Source organism: Rhinolophus hipposideros (assembly GCF_964194185.1).
Source record: "Rhinolophus hipposideros genome assembly, chromosome: 10".
Taxonomy (NCBI): domain Eukaryota; kingdom Metazoa; phylum Chordata; class Mammalia; order Chiroptera; family Rhinolophidae; genus Rhinolophus; species Rhinolophus hipposideros.
This window is the reverse complement of record NC_138056.1, coordinates 323,338-347,079: the sequence shown is the minus strand read 5'-3', so window position 1 is coordinate 347,079 and position 23,742 is coordinate 323,338. Positions and strand designations below refer to the sequence as shown.

The following is a 23,742-nucleotide window of genomic DNA, read 5'->3' as shown; positions in this document are numbered from 1 at the left end:
CAGGCAGTGCCAGCTGCATAATTTACTGAACCAGCGTCACCTACGAAGTAAACTGCATTTCTGTGCACCTGAGTCGAAAATGATTTGCTTGGTTTCTGGGTATCCTGCCACCCCCCAGCCCCACAAATCCTCCAGGCATGGGAGGCCTGGTTTACACTCTTTTCCGCCCTGGGCAAGCGCCTCTGCTGAAACAACAGTGGCCCAGCGGTGGCTGCGGGGCCTGCCAGGGGTTGGACAGGCACAGCTCGGCCACCCAGCCTGGGCCCCACCCAGCCTCTTCCAGGCCTGCTCCTCTGACCGCTCCTCCCGGGAAGGCCAGGCCTTGTGGAAGCCGTGGGCAGCTGGGCCAGCAGTGGGGAGCTGGGCTGTTCCAGGCTCTCACCTGTGCTCCCTCCCTGGTGGTGCAGGTCCCCACTTCCCTCCACCGAGGGGCCTCTCCTGTGCCAGGCCCACCTCCCACCCCCCCAACACAACTACCCAGATGCTCTGGGTTCCATGAGGCTCCCATCACTAAGGGGGGCCCTTTGGCCACAGTCCTGGGCAGCTTGGCAGTGGGTGGGGTTTGGACTAGGGGTGGGATTGGGCTGGGGTGACAGGGTTCAAGTGTGGCAGGCACCGGAGGGCTGGGTGTCTGGTTGCTGGATCTGGTGCTGGCTTTGGGCCTGGACATCCTTGGTTTCTAGGGCTTGGGCCTGAGACCCCCTCCAGGGATCTCAGAGCAGCCACTGCAGCCAGCCCCTGATCCAGGCCAGGCCCTGAGCTGCCCAGGGCTCTGAGCCGACGCCCCCGGAACTGCAGGTCTGTGGATCCCCAGGGGCTGCTCGAATCAGGTGCCATGGGAAGCTTGGGGGGAGAGGGGAGCAGGAAATAGCCCAAGGTCTTGGAAAGCTCTGGAAAATAAGGGAAGACTATGTCAGAGAAGGTACCCCCCCCAAGGAATCATCAGGTGGGGGTCACCACGGGCAGAGAGGCAGTGTCCACTGTGGCCCCTCCCCTAACGCTTCACACCACTCCCCCCAGTCAGCACCTCTGCCCCACTTCCTGTGCTCTCTCATCTCTATGATCTCTGAGCCTTGCTTGGGACAGGACCCACCTCTGAGGAGGCAGAGGCCACAGGCCTGGGCTCTGGCTTTAGGTCACTGGGTTCTGCACCAAGGGCCTGATCCCAGGCAGGTGGCTGTGCTGCACTGCCAGGCCTCAGCTCCCACAGCAGGGCAAACGGGGCAGATGTGGCCGTGGTCACCTGGACCCAGCCTGGAGTGGGAGCCCCGGGACTCCCTTTTCCTGAGTCTCCACTGTCACCACTCCTGCCACTCCTGCTGGCCCTTGATCCCCCCCCATGAGCAGATCTCAGGACCCGCCCTCTCTGGCCTCTCCTTCCAGGCAACACCCATTGCCTTGGAAGAGCACAGGCTCCCCAGCCATGACCCTGCTCCATCCCAGCCCCTCCTGATGCCCCCCACCAGAGGGTCACTCGGCCATCCTCAGCCTGTACCCCTGCTGCCCCTGCTTGCAGTGGCCCCTTTCCGGGCTCACCCACAAGCTGTTCCACCAGTTGGTCGGACCCTCCTCCAGGAAGCCTCCAGGCCCTGCCTGCTGGGTGAGGCTTGTGTGCCTCACAGCCCTGGGTTTGCTGTGCTCAGCACTGTTACTCAAGCCACCCCCAGGAGAGGACCCCCCTGTCCCTGCCCCTCTCAGAGCCGGGTGAGGAAGCGGGACTGGTCTGAGATGAGGGCCCCATCCTGACACGGTATGTGGGGACTCTCAGTACCTGGGGCCAGGTTCAGGGGGCTGGAGGACGTCTTGGGCCTGGTTTCATCCTCTTGCTCTTCAGGGTCCCTGTGTGGACCCCGGGGGACTTTAGCCCCTTCCTGCCAGGACTCTAGCTGCCTATGGGGGAGGAGGCAGGAAGAGGGAGAGAGGCTGCAGCCCTGGCCCCCCAGCCAGTCCCAAATGAGTGTGACCCTGGATGGTACCCCAGCACCAGGCTCCCAGAATTAGCTCCTCTGACCATCCTGAGGACCAGTGACTGCTCAGCCACGGCAGCCCCAGCCATGACCCCCACAAACAGGACATACAGGGTAGGTGGGAGGGCTCCCTGCAGGGGAGGCACCCACCGCAGGCGCGGGCCGCTCCAGGCCTCAAGTGCAGCCAATGCCAAGACGTCACGGCTGTCTGCAGGGTCAGGCCCTGGAGGACAGGCATTGGTGGCCAGGCCTCCCAGCCTTTGTGGAGGCAGCTGCTCTGTGGGCTTCCAGGCCTGTGGAGGGAAAGGGCTGGTCTGGGGGCATGGCCTTCGGGGGTGGGGGGCGGAGGCCGAGGTGGGCAATAGCCTGGGGGCAGAGAGACATTTATCCGCGGGGGGTGTGGGAGAGCTGGGGCCCTGGCCCTGGAATGGCCGTAGCGTGGCGCAGTCAGGCCCGGATACTGGTCCACTCCGGAAGAGCCCAGGTGCACTGGCAGGCAGGGCGCACCTGGCACTGGTGCCGACGCTCTCGCAGGCCTTTGGTGGGGTTCCCGCAGAGGACTGGGCCGGCGCCTGAAGAAGAAGGTGTGGCTGGGCCTGGTTGGGGCTGATGGGTGTAGGGTCAGTCCACGCTGAGGTGGGTCAGTTACCATGGGTGAGGTTGCTGGCGTCATCCCCTGGGGCCACGTCCTTGGGAAGCAGGTCTTCGGGTAGGGGCCCTCCGGGGACCTGTAGGGCCAGGGGCCAGGGCCCGGGGGCCTGGGGCTGGGTCTCAGGCAGGGATAGCTCAGGGCCGAGTCTCCAAATGGGGTCTCCATGGGGATGATCTGGCCGAGGGTCAAAATCAGAAGTCACCAAGACCATGTCAGCTGGCCAGCCTAAGAGTTCCCCCCGCCAAGACTGTCCACAGACCAGGGGGCCCCACCAGCCAACATCTGTGTGTCCTGAAGCCCACGGGTTGTGGGTGGGTGGGGAGGCTCCTGGCCTGGGGGCAGGTGTGCAAGCTCTGGGGACAGGGGTTAAGGCTGAGAAGTGATGTGACATGCAGCTGTCCATCTCTGGGAGGAAAGGGGCGCAGGGCTGCAGACCTCTTTGAGGCTCAGTGGGCGAGACTTCCAAGCCAGGTGGGGTGGCTGCCGTACCCAGAGTGGGGAGCAGGCCGTTGAGGACCCTGCCCTCCTGGATGGCTGCCTTCACCATGAGCCAGTCCTGGTCCAGCTTCCGGGAGGCTGGCGGGCTTGTGAGTGTGGCTGGCACGTCGTCCAGCACCTGTATCTGGGGGATGAGTCTCCGCACCTCTGCCCGGTAGCTATAGCCCAGCGGCACCTGAGGGGGAGGGGTGGCAGGCCTGCGTGGGGCGGCCCTTCAGGCCAGCGGTATCCTGGGGCCACAAGCCCCAGACCCGCTGTGGGGCGCGGAGGGGAGCTGGGGTTGGTAAGGCTGCCCTACCCTGCCAGGCTGCTGGGTCACCAGGGACATCGGGGACTGTGGGCTGTCCCCCACACGATCTCACTGTCTAGCTTCATAGCCAGTGCCCCATGGTGCCCTCTGGCCTGGGGAGCTGCTCTGAGCTTAGAGCTCGGCCCAGTTGGCTAAGCAGCAGTTAATAGGCAGGTGGTGTAAGCAGCTGAGTGGGTGCACACAGGCCTGCAGGGTGAGGTGTGTGTGTGTGTGTGTGTGTGTGTGTGTGAGAGAGAGAGAGAGAGAAAGAGAGAGAGAGAGAGAGAGAGAACAGTTCTATATGGAGATGTACAGAGCACACCTGGTTCCACGGGGCATGTGTGCACGTGGCCCTGTGGGGCCTGACCCGAGCCCAGGAGGACGCACTGGCAGCTGCCAGACCTCCAGCGACACAAGAGAAGCTCAGGGGCCACGGGGCCTGAGCCCAGAGAGCCTGCCCTGCCTCGCACACTGCTGGCTGGGCGCCCACCGCACACACCTCGTTGTGGGGGCCTGGCCGCAGGCACACCAGGTTGCCCTCCAGGGTGAGTGTAGCCAGCCTTGGGCACAGCTGCAGGTAGCACACCTGCCCCAGGTCCTCCACGCCGTTGCCCTCCAGGTCTAACATCTCCAGTTGCTCCAGCAGGCACAGCGGGCTGAGGTCCGAGATGCAGTTGTAGGAGGCATAGAGCTCCTGGGGGGCACAGGGGCCTCAGCCTGGGCCAGCCTGGGCCCCCATGCCCCCAAGCGCAGGGCGCTGCAGACCCACCTTCAGGGCTGGGAAGAAGCCGATGCCGTCCAGGTCCCCCAGGCCACAGCGAGTTAGCCACAGCACCTGCAGGCGGCCCAGGGAGGTGCCCAGGTCTCTGCAGAGGGCAGGGCCGGGTGCTCAGTGCTCTGCTGGGCTGGACAGCCTGTCTGCAGCCATGACGGCCCTGTGCCATGCCCGGTGCCCAGCCACCACCCACGTCGGGCTGTCTCCAGGTGCAGGGGCAGGTGTGACGGTGGCTCCTGGCACTCCAGGCCGCAGGATGGGCTCTATACTCACCTCCCCGCCTTCCCTCCTTGCTGTAGCCCCCTAGACTGGGCACAGGCAGAATGCCCCACCTTCTCTAACCAGGCCTGAGCCTGGCCGAGGGAGGTGCTTTCGTGCTGCACAGCTCAGCCCAGCCTCACCTGCTGCCCGCTGCAGGGGTGGGGTGGGCTCAGCCAGGTGTTCTCCCTCCCTTTGTCTCCCCTGGCCTTTCTATGGACAACTCCCCCAAATTACAGCCCCACCCCGGCCAGCTGCTCTTGCAAGGCCTCCCCCACCTCTTCCTGGGACCAGTCCCCTGCCCATGTCTGATCCTCACCCTTGCTGTCCCCCGTCTGCCAGCTGCTGCCCTGCACGTGGGCAGGCCAGAGCTGTCCCACCTTAGAACAACAAGGAGGGGCAGACCTTCTGGGCCCCCTCTGCCTGCAGAGTCCTCTCGACCTGGGTGCCCCACGTCTGCTGACAGGTCACGGACCCACTGCTGCGTATCCTTTGATCAGCGTCTGGGGTGGTCTGGAGATTCTTTCTTTGGCATTTTCTCTCCTCCATGCTCCCTCTTCTCACACCTGGAGCTCCGCCACTCACCTGCTAGTCCTGAGAGCGGGTCTCGTGTTCTCACCTCTTCTCTCGCTTCCATCTCTGCCTTTTCTCCTGCTCTCTGGGAGACATCCTTGTCTTCCAACGTTGCTGGTAACGGGTCTCGTGTGCTTCATCCCCAGGCGCTCATCATCATCCTTGTTTCCTGACCTTTTCTCATAGCACGCCGTTCTTGTTTCAGAGATGCAAGGAAGCCATGCCCTCTTCCATGCCTCTCAGAATCTTAGTTGATGATTTGTGGGAGTTTTACCGCCCCCCCCCACCCCGCTCTGCCCTACCTCTGTTTCCTCTGCGATCTGCCGGCTTGGCTTTGCCCTTTCCCTTTCATGCTGCAGGTACCCTAATCTTTTAACTCACACTATTAGTAGCTTTTGGACATTCAGACTGGGAGTGAGGGTTTGAAGCATTCAGCCATTAGGGACACCGATGTGGGGGCTTCCCCACCGGATTTTTGGGGACCTGTCGCAGGAGGTGGGCCGTGTGCGACTCCAGAGTGCACAGGTCTCCTGGGGGCTGGCTGCCGTGTCTGCCTGCATTCCAGAAGCGCACCCCATACCTTCAGGCCTCCACACTTGGCACTTGCTCTTCTCCCAGCTTAGAAGGCTGTCTCCTCCCCTCAGTCATGTGAATACGGCACCTTCCCTCTGAGGCGTCCCGCTTCTGCCTGGCAGGCAATTTCCTCAGGTACTTCTTCCGGTTCTCAAATCCCCTTGCACCTGTGTCTCATCCACTAGCCAACTTGTCTGTTCTGTCTTTAAGTCTCTGTCTGTCGTCCTCCGCTCCACCTTGGCTGTGTCTTTGTCCTTTAATTCCACAGACATCCCCAGTCTATTGCTTGAAATGGCTTTTCCAATCATCTCTGAATTGGCTGAAATGTGTGTCTAGTAGTTTCTTCAAGAGCAGCCAATCAAACCATCTCCCTCGCTCTCCAATTCATGCAGAAATGCTGGCTGCCTTGTGCTTGGACAGCCCTTGGCTATGTATGAAGTTCTGGGCTTGGGCCTTCTCTCCACTAGTCTGTGCAGATATCTTTGAGTGTTTCTGTGGAGAGTCTGAGGAAAACTCCCTTGCTTTTGTCCTTAAGAGAAGACTTGATCTCTCTTTTTGGCTGTCCCCAAATTTTATTTTGTTTTTAAACTGTTATTTGTTTTTCCAGGACCCATCAGCTCCAAGTCAAGTAGTTGTTTCAACCTAGTGGTGGAGGGCGCAGCTCACAGTGGCCCATGTGGGGATCAATCCGGCAACTTTGTTGTTAAGAGCACCGCGCTCTAACCAACTGGGCTAACCGGCCGACCCACACACCCCAGATTTTATCTTTATCTTGAAGTCCAGTAACTTGATTAGGACACGTTTCCATGTTGGCAATTCAGTGTCAATTTTTTCTTTCACTCTGTAGATGAAAGTTATCTTTTATGTCTGATTAGTTTTCTTTAATCTTTAACTCTTCGTTCTGTTGTGTTATTTTGGTCTACTCCTTCAAAGAATATAATTAGGTGTATGTCAAACCTCCTCTGGCTGCCCTCTGACTCTGGGGTTGTTGAAGCCCCATTCATGGACATTAATTTTCCTCATCTTTATCATTCTTCTCTTCCCATACAATGTCTTGTACTGAGTTTCCTGAGGATCTTGTTCACTTTTGTCTTCATTTCTGTGATGGTATTGTTGTTTCCTTGCATTTATTTTCAGAATCTTCACAAGTCTTTCTGCCTGTGACCTGTGATTCAGACCCAAGACACATGGCCATACCTAGCTGCAAAGGACTCGGGAAACCTCAGGATTCCTTTGCACAGCTACCGGCCCATCTGAAAACAGGGAACCCTTCTGTTGTAGAAGACTAAAGATTGGGAGTAACTCATAGATTTTGTCTCATTTCATATTGAATAGGAAAATTACCAAATACTAGGAACTAATGACAAAAACCAAAACATACACAACATGTGGAAGCCTGCCTAAAGCTGTACATAAAGAGAAATGCAGATCTTTAGTATAGTTATCAAGAAACTGGAATGATTGGAACAATTAAGTTAAGCATTCCGCTCAAGGAGTTAGAAAAGCACAACAGCAAATAACAAAAAGTTTATGAAGATGTAATCAATTAGGGTAGAACCAGCAACAACCAGAAAAAAAAAAAACCATAGGGGATATCAACAGAGCCTGGAGATGAGGCTTTAAAAAATTAATAGACAAGCCTCTGGCAAGACTGATCAAGGACAAAGAGAGACAATGTAAATGAGTATATAGAATTTAAAAACAAGAATAGTTATAGACATAGCAATACAGTAAAACAATAAAAGACCAGTATGAACAACGTATATACTAACATTTTGAAAACCGAGACAAAGCTGGCACCAAAAGAAATAGAAAACTTGGTTAGACTAATAACCATTAAAGAAATGAAATGGGGATTACTGCCTCCTCCCCAATGTCCCCAGATCTGGGTCAGTTTTAAAAGTAAGTTCTAACGAACAATCGTGGAATAGACAATCTCTGTCTTCTGCAATCATTTCATATACAGGAAGTTTAAAATGTAGAATAGTCGGAAAGAAAAATGAAGGGAGATTGCAGAACCAGAGGAGTATAACACTAGGGAATTAAAGGCCTATCACTCGTGAAAACTGATGAGAAAACTGCCAAGCAAATATTATTTAAATGTTAGTCAAGTTACGATAATTTGGCATTATCAAGTAGTGTCACTGCAGGAACGCAAGGGTGAATCACCATCACAGAGCCATGCAAGGAGCCCAGGACACTAACTAACAGACTAAAGGAGAAATATCAGTTTCTGACATGTCGGCAGATGCAGAGGAGCTGAGACACGTGGCCATTCAGACCAGGAGCAAGGCAGGAATGCTGCCAGTCTCACTGCTCCTTGTAACACTGGTTAGCAGGTGCTCGCCAATGCTATAAGACAAGAAAAAGAAACATGAGGATTGGACGTGAGAGATGGCACTCATCATCTGCTGGTAATGTGATCATCAATACAGAAATGCCAACGGAATTAAGAAATTATTTGAATTAATGGGAGCGTTTGGCAATACTGCTAAACACAAAACAAAGATACAATACCTCCAGATATAATAGACCCATTTGTAAATATCAAGTGTTTTACTGATTTAAAAAATCCTGTTCTCAATCAACATAGTGTTTTTCTACCTTTGCAACAATCATCCAGAAAACACAAGAGAAACAGAAATAGTCGTGTTTGTAGAAATGTTCTAACTCCGTGGGAATTAATGTGGCTCAGGTTTCAGGGAGCCCTGGCCTCAGAGGGGCTGGTGTCCTGCCCGTCCCTGGATAGCCCCCTCCAATCGTTCTTGCATCCCCGTGCTAGTGGCTGGTGTAGGACAGTGTACACATGACACAGTTCTGGCCAAAGAAACCAGGAAGAAGGCTGGGAACACTGCTTCGTTTTATAATGGACACGGGAAGCACATTCCCTTGGAGGGGCTGCATCGTATCCACCCCCATTCCTGAGTTGAAGTCCTCACCCCCTAGCACCTCCAAGAGTAGCCTGACTTGGAAAGAGGGTCGTGGCAGATGATCAAGATGAGGTGACCCTGGACCCAGACTCACACGCAGGGGGAACGCCGCGTGAACACGAGGTCAGAGACAGGCTGACGCATCGAGAAGCCCAGGAGCCCTGGATCCCCGGCCACCACTGAGGAGGAGCGGGGAGTGGCATGGGTTCCCCCCCCAGCCTTGGAAGGAACCAGCCCTGCGGACACTTGAGGTTGACCTCTAGCCTCCAGAACTGGCCGTAGGGCTCATGGGGCTTTGTTGGCAACCCCACCAATGCTCAGGGTGCTCGTGGCCACAGAAGCCACCATACAGTGTGAAGGACCCACATGAGGGTGAGGGGTCACCCACTGGGGTGGGGGGTGGCTGGAAGAGCCAGCCGAGCTTCTTGTCTGTCCCCGGGGAGGCAGGGCCTGTGCACTGTCCTGCTCGCAGAGGCTCTCTCAGGGTTTGCAACAGACGGAGGCCCGCAGCGCACCCCAAGGGAATAAATAACTTCTCATTGTTTAGGCCGCTGGACACAGGTTTCAGTAACTCGCAACTGAAACCATCCTAACTGATGAACCGTGCAGAGAAGTTTAAGGACTTCAAGTGAGAGCTGTACCGTATCTGTGGGCGCATGTCACTTAAACCCACCTTGGCATGTGAACCCTCTTTTAGTTCCATAAAACCAAAATTCTGGAAAGATTAGTGAGTGTGAAACCTGACAAACTATGAAGTTCAAATGCAAGAGCAAGTCTTCAGAACAGCTATGTCCACTTGGATGATAGAGGAAAACCTAGATGAGGGTGTCAGGTAGTCCCACATTAACGCGAAGCATACAGCACCGTGGTGCTGGTGTGGAACCACCAGCGGGGAGTGGCATGGGTTCCCCTCCCAGCCTTGGAAGGAACCTGCTGGTTCCTTGGAAGGAACCAGCAGACGAGACACAGCCCGTGAACACGCCAAACACACGACACGACACGCGGACCTGCAGGGACGGTGAACACCGGCCAGGTGATGTTGGGAGAAGGCACGCAATCCAAGCTGCCCTCGCAGGTCACTTGGGTTATAGACTGCATGTAAAAAGAACCCATGAAGCAAACAGGAGGGAACAGTCTCTCCAGGACCTTGGGGTCACACTCAAAGCACCGGCTGGGACCGACGGGTCAGAACAAACCAGAACTGCATGTTTCTGTGTAAGTGAAGCTGCCACAGTCAGTGTTAACGGGAGGAGGCGGGAGGCGGGAGGCGGGCAGGAGTCTGGCGAGGGCTACGAGGCACCCAGGCTGTGCAGAGAACTCCTACCGTGTTTCCCCGAAAATAGGACCTAACCGAAAAAGAAGCCCTACCATGATTTTTCAGGAGGATGTCCCCTGAACATAAGCCCTAATGAGTCTTTTGGAGCAAACCTTAACATAAGACCCGGTCTTATTTTCGGGGAAACACAGTAGGACCAACGAGGAACGGGCAGAACCCACCTGAACAGGCAGTGCTCTGTCGAGGGAAGGGGCCCGACCCTCAGTCACAGGAGAAATGCTCGCAACTGAGAAGGAAGCTGTCCGTTCAGTTACTTTAACAATTTCAAAATTCGCCATGGAGGCTTAGAGATTGTGGGTGTGTTTTTCACCCCCGCACAGCTAGTACCAAGTAAATGCTGGAGAAGCACAGGGGGCCAGCTTGGGCCTCGCCCGCCCCCGCCGATGGCTGGAAAGCAGCCCCTTATACAGGACACTTGTCTTCACACCAGCGACATGTCCAGGGGCTGAATTCCGTCTCAGCTTCTGATGGACGGGCCGCCAGGACATTAAAATGATGCCCCAGCCTGATAATACTGCCTGAGACTTTAATGTGTTTACATCTCTACTGATTTATTGGCTCGTCATATTTAATTATATGGTTTCCTTGTTCACATTTTTGTCTCCATCAGTGGCAAACACCGTCTGGCCATTTTGGGATTCAGTAACGGAGAGGACTTAAAAATCCATGACATTTTCCTCTGTTGTCATCAAGGAACACAACACCTTTCCGTAACCTTTATGATCTAATCATTTTTCTTGGAATTGTTTTTTCCCATGTTTCCTTGGAATTGAGTATTTTGTTTTGTTCCAGATGGTGTATCATATTTCTGGATTTTATAATATCTTCCACTTCTTCTTATGGCTTTCATCCTTCATGTGCTTGTTATGCACCTTCTTTGGTCTTTGAGCTAATTTGTGAGCCTGACGCTATAGGAATGAGCCTGTGTTAAAGCTCAAGTAGTGACAGCTATGAGAGTCTCACTAACGCGTGTATTAAAGATTTTTCTGAAGCCCGTCTTCCAGACCCTTCCTTGCAGGGCACACTGTGAGGCAGGGGCCTGGGGCCACCAGCTCTGCCCACTGAGCACCAACGCGCTGTGTCCTGGCTTCCAGTGCTTTGTGAAATTCTCTTTAGTGAACATCGGTGTAAATAAGGAAGATCAGGGAAACATGGAAAGTGAGCTTGCCTAGGAAGGGCCCACGTTGCCTCACCTGGCAACCACTGGATGGGGCTCCAGAGGCCTTTCCGACACCCGGAGAATTGTCTGGAACTTGGGTGACCCGTCTCCTGTGGTGAGCCCGCCGCCCACAACAGCAGGCCTTTCATGAAACCCGTTGTGCTCAGAAACCAACAATGAAGTGCGCTCTTCCTTCCAGCCCCACGAGCTCAACCCAGCCATGAACCGCACTTAGTTGTGGGTTCCACCTTTTCAGTCAGGGACGGAAGTGCTGCTTTGTTGCACGTGGGGTCTGCCCGCACTGGCCACGCCCATCTGCTCTTCTTATGTGTTCAAGGCACCAGCTCGACCCCTAACATCCTGGCCCTCCTGGTACGGGACCCCCCCCAAGCCCTGAAGCTTTGGTAGGTATTGGGGTGTCCACAAGAGCCCTGCTGGTTGGGGACCCTTTACTAAAGGTCAGTGGTGCCTTCCACACCCAGCATGGTGGTCCTTGGAGACCTCATCAGACACACTGACCCTGACCTCACACCCTGGTGTCCCCCTCGGTGGGTGTTTCCAACCGGCCAGAAGGATGGCATACAGCCAGCGGGACACCAGGGGCCTCTCAATGGGGACCCACCTGGAATAGACCTCGGCCTAACTGAGCCGTCCTGTCCCGTCAGCCCCTGTAGGACCCTGCCCCCAGTCAGGGTGGGGCACCCTCTCTCTGCCCCTGTGGTCCCCAGGAGGGACACTCACCTCACAGAGCCCAGGCGGCTGCCGTTCAACTTCAGTTGGCGGAGGCTGGGAAGGTGCAGCCCTGTGGGCCACAGGGAGAGGTCGGAGACTGCCCCCCTGCCCACCTGCACCCTCCAGAGGCATTGGCGCCCGTTGGCCCTGCTGCCCACTGGCCACTCTAAGGCCCAGTGGCACCAATTCTGTCTGCGACCAGGCTCGAATGAAGCAGGAAGGGCAGGGTGTGCAAGGTGCCTATGAACCAACAGGGTTACACGGGAGGCCACCAGGCCACTGGACTCTGGGGGGTCCAAAGCTTGGGCCCTGCCCCCAGCCACCTTGCACGGCCCGCCCATGGGACCCAGGCAGCCCCAGATCATAGCCTTCAGTGCTAGTAGCACTGGGTGCAGGGCACAGGGATACCTGGCCGGTGTCCCTGCCCACAAGTCCCCAGGAAAAGGGTTCTGAGCTACTGACTCCTACAAAGAACAGGGCCCTGGCCCTGTGAAAGTCCCCAGTCCCTGCACAGAGCAGTGCAGGGCTCACCCGTGGGGCGTGCCCTGGTCTGAAGACCAGAGCCTGGCGGGCAGGGCTCGAGTGAGCTGGCCCTGAAAGGGGCGGGAGTGGACAGGCAGAGGCTCTCACCAAAGTTGCCCAGGCTGTACTCGCGCGTATCGACACACATCTCCAGCGTGCTGACCAGCCGAAGGTCAGGCATCTGGGCCAGCGCCCGCTGCAGAAGCCGAGGGTGGTCAGTGCTGGGCACCACACAGCGGCCTCTCCCTCCCTCCCACTGACATCGCAACCGCTGGCCTCGGGGCTGGAGCAAGGGGCAGACACTTCCCTGCCTTGTCCATGCTAACCGGCCGTGGACGGCTCTGAGTGTGTGTGACGTGAGCAGAGGCTGTACTTCAGCTTGGCAGGTGACACCACTGCCAGGGAAAGGCCTGCCCTGGGGGCCTGTCTCCAGGTGAGACCCATGAAGGAACCGATGCGGCCGGGCCAGTCGTGCAGAGCATGGCCGAGTCCACTCGCCGTGGGCTGTGAGTGGTGTTTGCTCGGAGCTTCAGCCTCTCCACGGTCACAGCTGACACACAAACGTGGGGCCCAAAGCAACACAACTATACAACGTGACACTGATTGGGGACTGGGGTGGAGGAGTGACGTTGACAGTTACTAGAGTTGGAAAGAAGGGGACCAGGTCAGGCGACAATGGAATTTTTGATAAAACAGTGGCAGAAAAAATGCACACGATGAACTTGTGACAGAGAGGCCCCAGCAAGGTGTGGGCAGTGAGAGGGCCACAGGCCACGGCACTGGATGAGGTGCCTCAAGGGGCAGCGTTCAGAGAGAGTTTGGAAGGTGTGGCCTTGAACTCCAATCAGCAGAAGGAAAAGCTGAGGAGGGCTTGAAGTTAGAATGACCCAGGCAGACTCAGCCTCAGGGAGGAGCCCAGGACAGGCCCACGTGCCACTACAGCCCCTGGGGGTTCTCAGGAGGGGAGAGTCGGGTCCCCCGGGAGCCCTAGGAACCAGCCCAGGTGTGGCTTTTGGCACCTCACTTCCGCGGGACTTGAACCTGTTAAAAACCACGTGGACTTGGGTCCACTGGTTGCGACCTGGACAAGGGTGACCATGACCGTCTGGGGCAGACATGTGAACCACGTCCACACAGCCAGGAGCCGGTGACAAGGAAGGAGGCCCCAGGGTGGACAGGAGCCACACCTGGGACAGAGTGGGCTCCAGCCACGGTGTGTCCCCAGCACACGGCCTGGCAAACACTCCGCCAGTGGGTGTTACAGTGACAGCCCAGAGCTCCCCGCCTCCCTTCTCAAGCGGTGAGTGGCCGTTCCCACCAGTGCAGGCTGGCCGTGGGGCCACGTGGCCATCTCGCCTGCTGGGTTCCCTGAGACAAGTCCTCCAGAGGCGAGCCCCTGAGCGTGTGCCTGTACTTGGCCTGCTGCCCACACCCGGATTTCAGCCATGAGGGCAGCCCCAGGCGGCTCCGTCAGCCTGGGTCCTAGCCGGACCCCAACATACTGCCTGGATCAGACTCCTGCAGACTCTTAAGCCTGAGCAGGGACGCCTGCCGTTGGAGTCAGAGTCTGGGTGGCTTGTGGTCAGCGCCACGTGGCCACAGGTGACAGGGACAGAGACCTTGGGGACCAGGCGTTGGGGAGAAAGTCCCCCAAGGCCAGCTGCAGACGGCCTTTGAGTCACCATGATTCACCCAGGAGAGGCCCAAGGAGGATGCAGTGACCACACTGGCTCCAATGCCCGCACTTACTCGGACACCGTCCCCCACGAATGAACACGACACGCAAAGGAAATGACAGACACCCCCGTGAGCAGCAGAACTGTCTACAGCAAACACCACCAAGATGCCCCCTGGGCTCACAGGACCCACCTTGCAGCTGCCTTGCCTGAACCTGTCCCCTCTCCTCAACTTTGGGGAGGGGCGAAGTCACTTCCAGCCCCGAAGGGCTCTCAGGGGGCCCTGCTTGGTCTGTCCTAGGCTGGCCTGGTGTGTGAGGCCTCTGGTGTGTGGTGCTGGGCACGCAACAAGGCCAGGTCCACCTGTAGGCCCAGCAGGTGCCATGGGGGTCGCTGCCCTGCTGGGTCCTGCTCCTGGCACTCCCTGGGCATGGTCAGGCTGGACTCAGTGACACTCTGTCCTGCTGTCCAGGGTGGGGATGAGAAGGATGGAGCCCTGTCCCCGACACTCTGTCCCCAGTCAGCTGCTTTGTCCACCAGAGGAGGCTCCCGCCCGTGCACAGACCAGCCGCTGCCCAGAGCCCCCTCAGCGTCAGGCTGTTTTCAGTGTAGCCCAGGCCCCCTACAACCACAGGGGGGTCTGGGACAGGACAAGCACTCCAACTCTGTGGACCCTGGTCCCTCCAACGCATCTGTCTGTCATTTCTGAACCCAGACCTCAAAAGCACCAAGGACCGGCCTGGATGGGGCCACACTCTGAGCCTGCCTGTTCCTAGGGCTGGTCAAGCTGGGGGGTGGACCATTTCTGATGGGACAGCTCATGCTGACAGCTCCATGCTGGACAGGGGTACTAGGAAGGTGTGCCTGGAGGGCCACATACACCCAGGGGCCTGTGGGAGGGGCCAGGGGCGGGAATGTTCCACCCACCTGCAGGGACCAGTATGGACCAGTATAGAACCCCCGAGTTGGTCAGGAAGGTGGGCGGGGACCTCAGGCCGCCAGGCTGCATGTTGGTGGGCACGTCACCAAGGAGTCTCCAAGGAATCCCTCCCCCTGTGCATGTCACCCTATGTAAGCGTGGGAGTGGCGAGGGAGGCCCTGGGCAGTGGCAGCGCCCTGAGCCAAAGGTGCACAAGGAGCATGGCCAGGAAGCAAGATGGGGGTGTGGGGAGGTACAGGGCTGCCCAGTGGGGTCACCAGGTAAGCAGCGGCAGTCACTGGGCTCTGTAGAGCCTGCTGGGCCTCAGCGAGGTGGGGGTGACAGTGACCCCTCACCGCAAATTTGGGAGGAAGCCTTCACCCTAGCAGCTTGTGGTTTCACTTACTCCTGGCCCTTCGCACCTAGTGTGCCCTGTGCTTGAATGTTTGCACCTCGTCTCCCCGCAGAACGTCTGCTGCTCCACGACGTTCACAGAGGATCCTCCGAGCACAATGGGTGCTCAGCAAACACTTGTGGAATCTTGCCTGGCTCAGTCCCTTCCATGGCCTGAGTGCTGGGGACACAGTGGGACAAGGGCATCTATCAAAGAGACAAGGCCAGAAGGGCCAGAGACAGGACAGGCTGGACATCAGCCTTGGAGTGTCACCGATGCAGGCCCCCATCCCCTGCACTCACCAGTCGGGCAGGTGACAGGTACTCCTCCAAGAGACGCTCGCTGTGGCCACTCCCACGGCTGCCAGGGTCCTTGCTCTGCGGGCGGGGGTTGTGCCGGCCATGCCAGCTCAGCTCCCGTACTTGGACACTGGCCGAGCTCGGCCGAGGCCCTTGGGCCCTGTCCATTCACATGCAACCTGCCAGGATAGGCAGAGGGCTAAGCCTTTGTTCTTCCCCGATCGGCACCACAGCCCCTACGTGTCTCCACACACAGTAAACCCCCTGAGCACCTCCTCACCATGGAAAAGGCTGTCCACCTGGGGACCTCACAGTCTCTGCCCTCAGCCTCAGCTCACAGCCGCTGCCTGAGCACGTCACCCTCCCGGTGTTTCTGCCCACCTTTCAGGGGCCACATGAGGGGTACTGACGCCAGGCCCACCCATCTGAGGCCCCACTGGGCGGTGAGCCTGGGGTGCTGGCCTCAGGTCATGCTTAGCCGCCCACTGACCAGAAACAAGCCTTGGCCTCGGACCCTGAGCTATACATCCTTCATCTGCTGGTCCCTGAGCCTGGGGGGGCGTGTCCCAGGACCAGGCTGGTAGACATTTCCCCCCACCCTACCTCTGTGCCCACTGACCTCACCTGGAGGCAGCTGCCTTTTCCAGCTGTGACTCAAACATCTGGGCAAGGGGGGTAGCATGTGGTCCAGGTGGCAGATGCAAGAGAGAGTCAGGTTGGCCAGTTCCTGGCCCAGGTCACCTGTCCAGAAACGAGCAGGTGCAGAGGAGGTAGGGGCTGGCAGCCTGGGACATGGCCCTCAGGTCCTTTCTACCACCCTGACAGGGGCCCTGGCCCAGGTGACAAGGAAGATAGCCAGGTGGGTGAGTGACACTGGGGTCATTCCAATGCAAAGGCCTGGGCCTCATTCACATGCCCACTTCCCTCTCCCCTCTCTCCAAGGAGTCCTGGGTCTGCTGCCCTCACTAGAGGACCCCACCAACATGCCCCATGGGAAGACTACCTATCCCTGCCTCAGGCTTGCCAGCCTCAGGCTATGGGCCGGTCAGGCTGTGGCCCTGGGTTGCCACCGGGCAGCACTGAGGGCTGAGCCCACCATCTTCCCCCCTCTGCGCCTGAGCTGCTGGTCAAAGGTCCTGCCCACGACTGGGCCCAGAGTATCTGTCCAGTCTAGCCCAAAGGTCTTGGGCTCCAAGGCAGGACCTGGTTCGGAAGCTGTGGTTCCCCTCCAGACACTGTCCCCTCACATTCATGCACTGGACCAAACCTGTCCCCAGCCTGCCCTACCACTCTGTAAGCCCCAAAGCTGGACAGCTGGGGGCCTCCTCACAGCCCTGGCCTGGCTCCCAGGGTCCCCTCTACCTCTCCATCCTTCACCGTACAGGGAGGGGCTCTGAGGACAGGGTCCACTCCCCACGAGGGAGAAACCCCCCCCCCAAAGTCTGCTCCCTGCCTCCAGCTCTCCCCAGGGGCAGGGTTTGGGGCTCCTCCCGTCCAGTGACTGGGAGCCCCTCAGAACACAGCCAGGGGTTGTAAGTAGGGTCCTCAGGAGACCAGATTTGACATCTGTGGACATCACTGAGTCCCTCACTGGCTTTGCTGCTTAATTCTCGCTGCGGCCTCTCGGCCCGTTTGCCCTCTGGCGCAGGGAGATAGCGAGACTTGAGGCCTACGACCCAAAGGCACACTGGGCTCTTACCTGAGGGCTCAGCCCCGGTGCCCCGGCCTGTGGGGCTCGGCCCTGGGCGCCCTCCGCTACCAGGTTCTCTCTGCGACTCCAGGTTGTTCTTCCGGCCTCGGGGCTTCGGGCCTGGGCGCCCTGGCAACGCAGGCAGGACCTCATTTGAATAATCAAATATTTATGAGCCGCGGGAATCTCCCTGGCTCTGCGGGGCCGAGCCACACCCCTTAGCAACGGTTGCTATGGCAGACCAGCGAGAAGGGGCGTGGGAGCCCCGCCCCAGGTACAGTCCCTCACACACGTGGGAGCTCGCTCCTCGACTGCGAAGGGTGCTGGGGCGTGAGTGAGAAGCGGTCAGGCTAGGATGTGGGGTACCGACCCTCCAGGTGTCAGCCCCTGCAAAGGCGATCAGTGGTGGAGAATTGCGCCCACCTTTCTCTGGTGGGAGGCGCTGTGAGGGTCCTTCCAAGGACGGGATTTACCTCTGCTGACAAGTGTGACCCGATACCACGCAAAAGGAAGCGCTGTGGGAAAGGACCCCCTGAGGACCAGGGCAGTGAAGACCTGGACACCTGGTGAGGAGGCCAGAGAGTCCGTGCTTACAAGGGACACCACCCCCCCCTTTCATTTACCTGCCTTTGCTTCGCGTCTGCGAGCATGTGGAGCGATCCCGGAGCCTCGGCACAGTACAAGGCACAGCCAACGCGACACCGCCACGACACGTGGGGTCGGCGCTGTAGTGCGGGTCCCCAGGGGGCCCGCCAAGGTCAAGGCCTGCAGTGGGTGAGCTCTGGGTAAGAGCACCGGAGCCGGCGCGGGAAGGGAGAGGGATGGAAGGGGTGCTGGCTGAGCAGAGCAGGTTGAGTATTCTTTCTTGTAAATAAATAAGGAGGGTGTGTTTATGCGTTGCTTAGCAATTTTTAAAAATGTTACAAACTTGCCTTTTTGAGTCTCGAAAGCCGCAAGCATATGCACATTTGTGCTTTGGGTAGGGGAAGACTTAAGTTCATACCCCTATGGCAACTTTCCGATTGGGTTTGCTGGGCACCTTTTGTTAACTGGGCCACAAGGTGAGCTTCTGCAGGGCCGGACATCGGATTCGGGGGGAGCTGGGCGGGCCGGCAGTCTGCAGGCTTTGCCCAAGTTGGGGAAGGCTGGTGGTGAGGGGGTGCGGGGAAGGACCCCTCCTCGGAGCCCGTAGCCGGGCTGCGCGCTAGGCAAGTGAGAAGCAAGACCCTCGTACGAGATAAGATTGAGCCGCACTCACAGCTCCGCGGGCTCAGATGCCCGCGCCCAGCCCAGGCGCTCGAGCTCCTGCAGCTCCTGCCTCCGGGCGCACCGCCGTGCCCCGCCCAAGATCCCTGCCGAAGCTGCCAGGCGTGCTGGGATGGAAGAGGCGGCCGTTCCGGAGCTACCTGCGGAGGACGGGGTGCAGGACAGCCGGGCCCCCAGCCACTGGAGGTCCTAGGCTCCTGGCGCGGCCCGACCCTCGCTCCGGCGGCCCCTCCGCCGTCCCTAGGACCGAGCCCAGGGGCGTCCGCAGTGCTGACCCTGCGGGCTCCGCCCTCCCCGAGGGCTGTTTCTTCCGCTACAGGGGCCCCTCCGTGGACTGCGCCGCGCCGCGCAGGGAGGGCCACAGGGGCGACGTCGCGGACTCGGTGTGCGCGCCGTCGAGGTGCCCAAGAGCCCGGCGCAGGGCTCCCCGAGCAACTCGGGGCTCGAGCCGGTAGCCGGCGACTCCACCCCAGTCCACACCCGGCCCCCGGCCCGCTTCCCCTACGGTCCCTATCTTCCCGGGAGTCCGGCTTGTTCCCGGGAGACCCCCAGCCTCCCCGGAGAAGCCGTCGCCCCGGAACTCTCGACCGCAGCGCCCTCGCTCTCCTTCCGCGCCCGCTCAGACAGCCCCCAAGGCCGCGGCCCACGAGGGCCACCCAGCCCGGCACCGCCCTCAGCGCCTTCCGCCCCCGGAAGCCCCGCCCGGCCGCGGCCTCTGACGGGCGGATCGCTCGGCCAACTAGAGCAGGGCAGGGCGGTACTGGGGCGGGGTCCTGCGCCTGCGACCAATGGCAGGCCGCGCCGGGCTGACGGACAGGCGCAGGGCGGGGCGTGCGCGGTCCCGGCTGAGTGTCCGCCTCCCGCGCTCGCGCCGGCCGCCCGCAGCCGGAGCCGCACCCGCCGCGGACGGAGCCCATGCGCCGGAGGAGCTGCGCGCCCCGGCCCCCGCCCCCGCCCGCCCCGGCCCGGGGGGCTGTCGCTCCAGTGAGCGGTGAGTGCGGCGGGGGGCGGCCGCGGCCGGTGTGGGGGGCGCTGGAGTGGGGCGGCAGGGCCGAGCGGCCCGGGGCGGGGAGCCGCTGTCCTCGCCGAGCGCGCGGGCGCGCGGGGGCGCAGGTGAGCCGCGGGCGGGGCGCTGCGGCTGGGGCTGGGGGCGGCAGGGCGGCGTGGCAGCCACTCGGCCTCGGCAGGCCAGCGCTTGGAGCTCCGTGCCCCTGGCTCTGTCCTCCTGGGGGCCCCACAAGTGCCCTCAGGAAGGCTGCGCGGTTCCCCTGCGCCGAGGCCCACCCGTGGCCATGCGCTAGGAGCGGTCTCCCACCGCCAGAGTCCCAAGGACCCCTCCCAAGAGCTCGGGCACCCTGCAGCCATCGCACCCAACAGGCGAGTCGGGCTGTAGGAAGTCCACTGCTCACAAGGGCACCCCCTCATTAAACGTCAGAAACTGGAGACACCCCGGGTGGATGGGGGCCTTGGCCCCACACCCTTTCTCTGTCCCACCTGTCTCCCTGCCCTACACCTCCTGTGGGTCTTGTCTGCGAGTCCGTGCTCACCAGGGACCCCCGGCCCACTCGGCCTCCCCACTCACCTGCCTTGTTTTCTCAGAACTGCTCATGGCAGCAGGCCCCATGGGTTTCCTTTAGTTTAACTGGTGTGTCTTCTCCTTGGAGCGTAAGCTGAGCCCAGGAGGGCAGGGGGTCTTTCTGCCTGCCAGTCACCCTGTGCCTGGAACAGCTCCTGGCATGCCGTGGGCACTCAGTAAATACTTGTCGAATGCACCAACATGCCCAGTGGGGCCTGGAACCTGTCGTCGGTTGGCACTGGCCTGCCTGGGCACGCTGCTGTGTGCTCCACCGTGGCAGGACCTGTTCCCTTAGGGAGGGGGACTGGTGACCTCAGCCTGGGCGCCTCCAGTTCGGGCTTTCTGCCTATTCAGCAACTTCTAATTTGGGTGCGTGGTTGGGAGATGCTCTCAGCTGTCAGTCCTGCCCTTGGGGGGCCAGCTTCCTGCCTCTCACAGCCATTAAATGCAGCTGGATGCAGGACCCCTGTCCCAGCCCTGGGCTGCAGGAGCCACAGGGGAGCGGTCAGCCTTGTTCGGCTGCTACCCTGATGCCTGAGGCTGGGGCCCAGGGGCAGGGCAGGCCTGGACAGACTGGCCCGGAGAGCTCAAGGCCTGCCCTGTGGGGCCTGGCATGGCTGATGGGGTTCCTTCGGCAGGTGGGACAGGACACCTGCACAGTGCCTCACGCTGAGTCCCTGGAGGCGCCATGACGGAGTATAAGCTCGTGGTGGTGGGTGCTGGTGGCGTGGGGAAGAGTGCCCTGACCATCCAGCTCATCCAGAACCACTTCGTGGACGAGTACGACCCCACCATCGAGGTGAGCGGGGCCGACTCCCCGCCCAGCCCTAATCCTGACACAAGCTGTTTTCTGCCCATTGCACTGAGGGGGACTCTCGTCCTCGGATCTGGGGGCACAAGAGGGGCAGGGAGGGGTTCGTGGTGCACATACTGCGTCCCAGGAGGGGTGGGGGTCCCTAAGCAGTGTCCTTGCACAGGACTCCTACCGGAAGCAAGTGGTCATCGATGGGGAGACGTGTCTGCTGGACATCCTGGACACGGCGGGCCAGGAGGAGTACAGCGCCATGCGGGACCAGTACATGCGCACCGGCGAGGGTTTCCTCTGCGTGTTCGCCATCAACAACACCAAGTCCTTCGAGGACATCCACCAGTACCGGTGAGCGGCCAGCACCTGCGCAGGCCCTGTCCCGTCTGGCGCCCTGGACGCAGCCTGCCAGTGGCTCACACCTTTCTCCTTGCAGGGAGCAGATCAAGCGGGTGAAGGACTCTGACGATGTGCCCATGGTGCTGGTGGGGAACAAGTGTGACCTGGCCGCTCGCACCGTGGAGGCTCGGCAGGCACAGGACCTGGCCCGCAGCTACGGCATCCCCTACATCGAGACCTCGGCCAAGACGCGCCAGGTGAGCTGGCTCCCTGCCCCCCTGTAGCCAGGGCCCCGCCCGCCCCGCCAGGGAGCCGTGCTCACCGCCCCTCTCCCTCGACACAGGGCAGCCGCTCTGGCTCCAGCTCCGGGACCCCGGGACCCAGCGGCCCCTCGCGCTGTAAGTCTCCCGGGACAGCAGGGCAGCGAGGGAGGCCAGGGCCGGGGTCTGGGCTGCAGCAGGTCCAGGGGGAGGAGGAGATCCCTGGAGAGAGCTGCCCTGAGCCAGGCCGGAGCGGTGACCCTGGGGCCCAGCCCCTTTTCCCCCAGAGCTCCCCATGGTCCTCTATCGGCCCTGTCCCCTTAGTGGGCTGTGGGCACAAGGCAGTAGCTCACATGAGCGTGGGCACAGACCTGGGGCCTCCCTGCCCTATGGGGAGCTGCTGAGGAGCAGGTGTCTGATGGGGGCCCTGGGGTTGCGGGGTGAGCAGGCCCGGCTCCCTGCTTGTGGGTGCGGGCGTGGAAGGGGCTGGGACTCTGCCGGAGCCCGTGGCGGGGTCCCTTCATCTCTGGGCCTCCCCCGCTGAGCCGGCCCTCTTCCCCAGGGCGTGGAGGACGCCTTCTACACGCTGGTGCGTGAGATCCGGCAGCACAAGCTACGCAAGCTGAGCCCACCAGATGAGGGCGGCCCTGGCTGCATGAGCTGCAAGTGCCTGCTCTCCTGAGTGCCCGCTCGTCCCCTGTGCCCGCCCCCATGGGCGCAGGCCTGGAGGTGCCGGATGCTAGGGGGAGGGGAGGAAGGAAGTGCTGCCAGAGCCCGGCCAGCCCGGGGTTGGTGGACAGAGTGACTGCAGACCTCCCAGGACGCTTTGTACAGACTGTCGTGAACTGATGCCACCGGTGCCCCAGCTGTTACTCCTCCCAGCCGTCCTGGCCCGTCGGGCACTGGTTGAATGCAGTAAATTATTTGATGGTCTTGACCCTGGCATCTGGCTGAGGCTGGGCGGCTGTGGTGCGTGTGGCCTCCCAGGAGGCATGGTGCCACCCTCAGCTCTGTGCGGCGTGGCCGAGGCACTCTGCCTCCCAAGGCGTCCGGTGCCTTCAGCAGAGCCCCAGCTGGTCTGCATTTCACCACAAAAACTTCACTGACCTTTGACTGGCGAGGGGCAAATGGAGACCAAGGGCGCATCCCGTCCCCCTGGGAGGGGGGTTTGCTTAGGAAACGCTGAAACCAGACGGGGCGGGGGGGCTGGTGTCTGCCACCTGTGAGGCTGCCAACTCCAGGGGGGTTGCAGTTCCTGAGCTTTGGGGACCCTGAAAGGCAGCTGATGACCAACAGGGAGCCGGACCCGGCCTGCTGGGTTGGTGCTGCACCACCAGTGGCCCCAGCGCAGCCGGGGGCAGCAGCTGGTAGGTTCTTGGAGCCAGACTCTAGTGTCTTTGACTTGGCCTTGGGCCTCTGCCCGCTCTGTGCTGTGGCCGCTCGGGGCCTGAGTGTGGCCAACCCTGCTGCCCTGTGTGGGAATGGGGCTGGCCCGCCTGCCACTGCCACCTTGTCGCTGGGGTGGCCTGCTGCTCCCAGAGCTACCTCAGGTCACTGTTGGCCACATACTGCTCCAAGAGGGCTTGCCCTGCTTCAGGCCAGAATCCAGGACTGGCAGGGCCACGGGGCTCAGTCCTTCTCCTGGCTTTGCGGGGGGCTCATGGTGCCCCTGCCCACCCACGGCCCATGTGCAGGCCAGGCCAGACCAGACCCCTCTGGCTCAGGAACTAGTACTGTGTGAGGGGACTGCTGTCCTTGGGAAGGCCAGTGTGAAGAATCGGGGTGGGCTGTTGGCTGGCAGGGGTCTGGGGGCACCACTCTTGGGACCACCTTTCCCTCTGTAGACCCTGGCATCCAGTTTCCTGTGCATGTGTGTGGGGCAGCAGGGGAGTCCTGGGCCCCATGGTTCCATCTTTGGCAGGCTGCGTGGCGCCTGCCACTGGGGCCCTGGGGTGGCCCAGGTAGGTGTTAAGGGGAAAGAGACGTAGTGTTGTGGCTCAAAGCCGATGTCTGGGGCCCCCTGCCCACAGTCTCTGGGTTCACTGTCAGGTTTGGGAGGGAATTCCATTGCCCTGGCTGCAGCTGGTCCCCAGAGCTGCCCTGTGTTGAGGGCAGGTGGGCTAGACGCAGAACCTCTGGGCCTCCCAGGGGAGGTGGGCAACTTTGGGCCCTGCAAAGGCCGCTTCATGCTGCCACTGTCCAGCCTTGGGGACGGCCTGGCCGGGGAGGGCCAGTCCCCTTTGGGGAGTGTCTG

At 60.3% G+C, this 23,742-nt stretch overlaps 2 protein-coding genes across 7 annotated transcripts; one reads left to right on the top strand and one right to left on the bottom strand.

Annotated features, from left to right (window-relative positions):
- Positions 1 to 8: 8 nt before the first annotated feature.
- LRRC56 (leucine rich repeat containing 56) lies at positions 9 to 19,190 on the bottom strand. 5 transcript variants are annotated; one of them, XM_081062174.1, is made up of 16 exons: positions 18,501 to 19,174; positions 17,866 to 18,007; positions 17,666 to 17,757; positions 17,252 to 17,371; positions 16,177 to 16,293; positions 15,556 to 15,731; positions 12,373 to 12,460; positions 11,752 to 11,812; positions 4,176 to 4,272; positions 3,906 to 4,100; positions 3,109 to 3,292; positions 2,617 to 2,793; positions 2,475 to 2,539; positions 2,118 to 2,260; positions 1,772 to 1,890; positions 9 to 890 (listed from the first exon to the last, which is right to left on the bottom strand). In XM_081062174.1, exons 6-16 carry the CDS (start codon positions 15,718 to 15,720, stop codon positions 568 to 570), a joined length of 1,617 nt encoding a protein of 538 aa, XP_080918300.1. In that variant the 5' UTR covers positions 15,721 to 15,731; positions 16,177 to 16,293; positions 17,252 to 17,371; positions 17,666 to 17,757; positions 17,866 to 18,007; positions 18,501 to 19,174; the 3' UTR covers positions 9 to 567. The 5 variants fall into 5 exon arrangements, with proteins under 5 accessions (XP_080918300.1, XP_080918301.1, XP_080918302.1 ...); XM_081062175.1 differs by having other exon boundaries at positions 16,172 to 16,293; positions 17,252 to 17,390; positions 17,866 to 19,190; XM_081062176.1 differs by lacking the exon at positions 17,666 to 17,757 and having other exon boundaries at positions 16,172 to 16,293; positions 17,252 to 17,390; positions 18,501 to 19,177.
- A 134-nt stretch (positions 19,191 to 19,324) lies between these two features.
- On the top strand, positions 19,325 to 22,425 carry HRAS (HRas proto-oncogene, GTPase). Of its 2 annotated transcripts, XM_081062810.1 has the most exons (6): positions 19,364 to 19,499; positions 20,723 to 20,883; positions 21,062 to 21,240; positions 21,326 to 21,485; positions 21,572 to 21,626; positions 22,051 to 22,425. In XM_081062810.1, the coding sequence occupies exons 2-6, from the start codon at positions 20,773 to 20,775 to the stop codon at positions 22,083 to 22,085; spliced, it is 540 nt and encodes a 179-aa protein (XP_080918936.1). In that variant the 5' UTR covers positions 19,364 to 19,499; positions 20,723 to 20,772; the 3' UTR covers positions 22,086 to 22,425. The 2 variants fall into 2 exon arrangements, with proteins under 2 accessions (XP_080918935.1, XP_080918936.1); XM_081062809.1 differs by lacking the exon at positions 21,572 to 21,626 and having other exon boundaries at positions 19,325 to 19,499.
- Positions 22,426 to 23,742: the final 1,317 nt, after the last annotated feature.

Coding starts and splice junctions, on each gene's coding strand:
- LRRC56 (XM_081062175.1), bottom strand. CDS start 15,720: ATGGACAGGGCCCAAGGGCCTCGGCCGAGCTCGGCCAGTGTCCAAGTA. Junction 12,461..15,555: donor ACCTGTCACCTGCCCGACTG/GTGAGTGCAGGG, acceptor CGGCTTCTGCAG/CGGGCGCTGGCCCAGATGCC. Junction 4,273..11,751: donor AGCCGCCTGGGCTCTGTGAG/GTGAGTGTCCCT, acceptor TGCCCTCTGCAG/AGACCTGGGCACCTCCCTGG.
- HRAS (XM_081062809.1), top strand. CDS start 20,773: ATGACGGAGTATAAGCTCGTGGTGGTGGGTGCTGGTGGCGTGGGGAAG. Junction 21,241..21,325: donor GAGGACATCCACCAGTACCG/GTGAGCGGCCAG, acceptor TTCTCCTTGCAG/GGAGCAGATCAAGCGGGTGA. Junction 21,486..22,050: donor CCTCGGCCAAGACGCGCCAG/GTGAGCTGGCTC, acceptor CCTCTTCCCCAG/GGCGTGGAGGACGCCTTCTA.